This window comes from Carlito syrichta, unplaced genomic scaffold (assembly GCF_000164805.1).
Source record: "Carlito syrichta isolate Samal-C Ts95f unplaced genomic scaffold, Tarsius_syrichta-2.0.1 Scaffold304632, whole genome shotgun sequence".
In the NCBI taxonomy this organism is placed as follows: Eukaryota; Metazoa; Chordata; class Mammalia; order Primates; family Tarsiidae; genus Carlito; species Carlito syrichta.
In genome coordinates this window covers 92,541-97,398 of record NW_007248728.1, presented here as the reverse complement: position 1 = coordinate 97,398, position 4,858 = coordinate 92,541, and the positions used below count along the sequence as shown (strand labels likewise).

General features: G+C 65.8%; 1 protein-coding gene across 1 annotated transcript in view; it reads right to left on the bottom strand.

Moving 5' to 3' along the window:
• Positions 1 to 1,794: 1,794 nt before the first annotated feature.
• The window catches only part of FMNL1 (formin like 1), a 16,979-nt gene continuing 13,915 nt past the window's right edge, over positions 1,795 to 4,858 (bottom strand). The window contains exons 17-24 of the mRNA XM_021713617.1: positions 4,684 to 4,752; positions 4,087 to 4,167; positions 3,884 to 4,013; positions 3,604 to 3,767; positions 3,285 to 3,386; positions 3,056 to 3,151; positions 2,738 to 2,858; positions 1,795 to 2,241 (exon numbers count right to left, since the gene is read on the bottom strand). Of these exons, the coding sequence (XP_021569292.1) occupies positions 2,138 to 2,241; positions 2,738 to 2,858; positions 3,056 to 3,151; positions 3,285 to 3,386; positions 3,604 to 3,767; positions 3,884 to 4,013; positions 4,087 to 4,167; positions 4,684 to 4,752 (867 nt within the window). The 3' untranslated portion in view covers positions 1,795 to 2,137. The remainder of the gene's footprint in view (positions 2,242 to 2,737; positions 2,859 to 3,055; positions 3,152 to 3,284; positions 3,387 to 3,603; positions 3,768 to 3,883; positions 4,014 to 4,086; positions 4,168 to 4,683; positions 4,753 to 4,858) is intronic.

The window sequence follows — 4,858 nt, the reverse complement described above, 5'->3', positions numbered from 1 at the left end:
AGCCTGGGCCGGAGGGGCCGGAGGGGCGGTCCCGCGACCGGCCTCACCTTCTGCCAGGCCGCGCGTCTCAGCGGCCTCTCCAGCTGTCAGCTGGTGCCTCGCTGCACCGGCTGCACAGAGCGGGTGCGCCCCGGCCGGGGGGGTGGGGCGGGGGAGGACGGGGACCCGCGGGAGGGGGGCTCTGCCAGTCATACACGACCCCGCCGCGACTCCGACCCCCAGGGCCTGCGCTCAGGACTACCTACTCCGCCCTCCCCCGGGGGCTCGCCCGAGCGCGCGCAGCCCTGCTCTCAGACACCCCACGTGGAGGACAGCGCGCGGCCGGAACGCAAGACGCGGAACTGACCCCGCCGCCCCCAGCTCTCGGCCACCCTGGGGCCGCCCTGCGGAGGTGAGAGCCAGCGAGGGCAGGACACACAGATGGGGGGCGAGGAGGACCAGGGCGGGGCAGAGGACGCGGAGGCGGAACAGGTGAGGCGTGGCCAGCGAGCGGGAGCGGGCATGCAGATCAGGGGGCGGGGAGAGCAGGAACGGGAGCGACAGGGCGGAGGCGACACATACAGATGGGGCGTGGCCAGGGGCGGGGCATGCGGATAAGGGGCGGGAGGACAAGAGCGGGGCAGATGACGGGCGGCAGAACCGGTGGGGCGTGACCAGCGGGCGGGGGCGGGGCATGCAGATCAGGGGGCGGGGAGAGCAAAAGAGGGACCTGTAGGGAAGAGGCGAGACAGACGATGGGGCGTGGCCAGGGGGGGAAGGACATGCGGATGAGGGGCGGGGCAGATGACGGGAAGGCAGAACAGACAGGGAGTAGCCCGCAAGCGGGGGCGGGGCATGCAGATAAGGGGGCGGGGAGAGCAAAAGAGGGACCTGTAGGGAAGAGGCGAGACAGACGATGGGGCGTGGCCAGGGGGAAGGACATGCGGATGAGGGGCGGGGCAGATGACGGGAAGGCAGAACAGACGGGGAGTAGCCCGCAAGCGGGGGCGGGACATGCAGATAAGGGGGCAGGGAGGGCAAGGGAGGGTGGGAAAGGGCGGAGGCGGGACAGACCGATGAGGCGTGGCCAGAGGGCCAGGGGCGGGGCATGCAGATAAGGGACACGCGGTTAAGGGACGGGAGAGCAAAGGCGGGGCAGATGACGCGGAGGTGGAACAAATAGGCCGTGGCCAGCATGGGGGGGCAAGCAGGTATGGGGGCGGGCAGCAAGGGCGGAGAGACAGACCTATGGGGCGTGGCCAGAGCCCCAGCGGCGGGACACGCAGGTAAGGGGCGGAGAGAGCAAGGGCAGGGCAGCAGGGGCGGAGGCGGGACAGACGCCGCGTGGGCTGCGCGCCGGGGGCGGGTGAAGAGAAGGAACAAGGCGGGAAGAAGTGGGCACCGAGCAGTCGGAAATGGAGGCGGGTCTGCGGAGAGGAAAGCCGAGCTCATTCTCGGCGTCACTAAGGCTTGGGCGGAGCAAACAGAACAGGGGCACTATGCCCAGGTAGGAGGCGGGACTGGCGCACATGGGACGGGGCGGCAGGAAGGCGACCGAGGCGCGCCAACCCGGCGCGTCTAACCCGAGCTGGACCCCCCGCACGGCCCTCTGCCCGGCCTCAGGGTTCGCGGGCCAGCCCCGAGGGCACCTGTGCCCCTCGAGGCAGGCGCCCTCCCCGCCAACCCTGGGGCGTGAGCAGCCCTTCTCCCCTTCGCCGCCGTGTCTGCGGACCCCCGCCGTGAAGGGCTCGCCCAAGTGAAGCGTCGCTGGGCCGCGCAGGCTGCGCGTGGGGGCGGGCGCGGAGCCGACGCGGATCTCTTGCAAACATCTTTATTCATCTCGTATAAAAATAAGGTCCACGGAGAGTCCTGGGAGCTGGGGATTGTGGGGGCGAGGTGCACTTTGTAAGTTACAGGCCAGGCTCCTGCTGAGGCTAAGTATGGCTATTTGGGGGGAGGGGGTGCTGCTGGCAGCGTTTGGGGAAAGGGGCCGGCGATGCTGCCCTCTGCTGCAAGAGGAGGAAGCGCCGGCCCATTTGAGGCGGGCCACAGCGGAGGAGGGCGCTACCTGGCCCAGCCGAGCTGAGGACCACCTTCCCTGAGCCCCAGCCTGCCCACAGCCCCAGCCCCCTGCAGAATCCACCTGCGGAAATAGCGGCTAGAGCGAGAGGTCAGAGGTGACCTGCAGCGTGGGGCCCGGGGGGCGCCGGCGGGCACTGCGGCGGCCTGTGTCTGAGCGGATGTAGGGCTGGTTCCGCAGATCTGGGGGCCAAAGAAGGCACATTTGTCCTTGGGGAGTCTGTCCAGAGCTGGGACCTTGGCTCCAGGGCACAGGCTCACCCTTCCAAGGAACCAGCCTGTGCATATATAGGAGGGGGCACTGTTTACATTTGCCAGGCCCCCCTGAAACACATCCCAGCCAGGCACTGGCCAGGAGAGGGCAGCTTGACTCAGTCCCCCCTGGGTCCCCAGGGCTGTGGCCTCTGGTACCTGGGGGGCTAGAGGGGCATCTCCTCTCCCAGGCTGGCCTCACAGAGGAGCCGGGAAGTCCGCTTGCCGGTGCGGGCAGTGAAGGGCACCGTCTTGAGCACTGAGGGTGGGGCCGGGTGAAGGAGGTAGAGAAAGGAAAAAGGAAAGAAAAACAGAAAAGGTAGCAAGAGGCAGTGAGGCAGCCAGACTCTCAGGGGGTGGGGGCTTGGGACAGAGGACAGCACAGAAGAACAGACAGGACAGGAGAGAGGCTTGGCCAACCCCTCACCTGTGATGATGTCTTCGATGGCCCCATCACGGTCACTCTCGTAGATGAGCGGCTCCTTCTGCTGCTTCCGTTTCAGCTCGGAGATGAGGTCCATCTGCTGTCTCCGAGCCTTGGGTGGGGACTGGGGGGAATGGATGGCTGCAGCACCCCACCAAACCCTAGAACACCTGCCTGGTCCCCCACAAGGGCAGCTGGCTGGAGCAGGAGGAAGCCATCCCCATCCCAGGCCCCCGGCACCGTCCTTGCCCTGGGCGGGGTCTGTCTGTAATGGGATTTGGGGGGTGCCGCACATCCCTGGAGCCCAGGGCCGGCGCCTACCTTGGGTGTCGGGGGCTCCCCTCTGCCCGCAGCATCGGTGCCTGCCTCCTGGGCAGCTGCTTCTTTCTTCCACTGCTCCACCTCCTGCTCGGCTTTCTGGGGGCCAAGGAGGTCTCCATGAGGGCAGCCCTCCCTACTTTCCTAGACAGAAGCAGCCCCACCTGCCACTACCCCGTGGAGAGGCATCAGTGCCCGGCAGGGCCCCCAGCCCGTCCCCACACACACATACCTTGTAGGCCTTGATGAAGCGGCTGAAGAGGGAGAAGAACAGGCCAGGGGATGTGGTCTTGGGGTTCTCTCCAAAGTACTCCACCACAGACTCGTAGGCCTCCTGTGGGCACAGACCTCACAGCCTGTACCCCTCAGGACACTGGCCACCCTGCCTCATTGTTCCTTCTCCAGGCAAGGGTCCCTTGGCTCCTGCTCCATCCCCTCAAGAGGTCTCGGCTGTGGACGCGCCCCTCCAGACTTGGCTACAACCCCCACCTAGTGCTCCTCCCCAGGCTCCCCCTACCCCCACCCCCAGTCCTGGGCCAGCCCCAGCTCACCTGAGCGGTCTTGCTGTCTGCCAGGAGCTTGTCCATGATGGGTGAGTTGGCCCTAAGGAACTCCTTGAGCACCACGCAGTCGTCCTGCCGCACAAACTCCCGCTGGGTCAGCTCCAGGCCTCGCTGCAGGGAACGCACATCCGCCAGGACACTGTCCAGGGACACTGGGTGGGGGGCAGCGTAGCACAGAGTCAGAGAATCAAGAAGCAGTCCTCCCACCCAGTTACATCCCGTGGTCCCCTTCCCTTCTCCCGACCACAACAGTTTTTTCACCCCACACCTGAGCCCGCCTTGTCTAGAAAGTGCAGGTCGCTGTGGAAGCCCGTGAGCTCTGGGTACTTCTCAGCAATGACCTTCACCAAGTAGTGCAGCAGTGTCTGCTTGCGGTCAGTCGACTTCATCTCCAGCAGCTGCACAAGGACCCACTGTGAGCCACAGGCCAGCGGTCAGCCCCCAGCCCCCAGGCCAGGAGCCCCTCCTCACCGCATCCAGACTCTGGAGCCGGAAGCCATAAGCTGCGCCACGCTTGCTGCTGTTCATGTAGTTGCCAAAGGCCAGGACGATCTGGGGTGGCAGGGGAGAGACTCAGTGGGTGCCGGCGCTGAGAAACCCCTGAGCATATATTGCACGTGAAGGAAAAGAGCAAGCCACACACTCCACTCCAGCTGTGCTCCCGCAGGGACCCTCTCGGTCCAGAACGTGCAAACGTGTACAAGTCTCACATGTGTGCAGTTAGCATCGTGGACACATCCAATCTTAGGCTCAGACCCAAAGCCTGTGGCCAGCATCCCCTCCGGGCCATGTGGCTGCTGCCCTTCTAACAGCCATCTCTACGGGCTCGCTTCACTGCGCATGTGCAAATGTGCCGCTACTTCCAGAATGAGAGGGCTGTGCCCCTGGCAGGGTCCCAGGTTACAGACATGGCGACCCCCATCACCACCCCGCCTTGGCTTTGTCCTTCTGAACATGTCCTCGAGAAGAAGGAATGTTATTCTCATAACGGGCAGGGCCGGGTTCTCCCTCTCACACGGCCCGGGCAGGGTGGGCGCCACCTCCTGGTCCCCCATCCTGGGCTCTCACCTCCAGGATCTGGCGGAGTTTGTCAGAGGACTTGATGGACATTGAGGCCGCAATGATGGCATTCAGTTGCTGGGGGTGGGACAGGGAGGGAAGGTAAGTGGGCCCCTCCCCTCTGCCCTCGCCCGGAGGCTCAAGTACCCCCAGGTGCCCTGGGCCTGGCGCTGCCTCCTCCCCG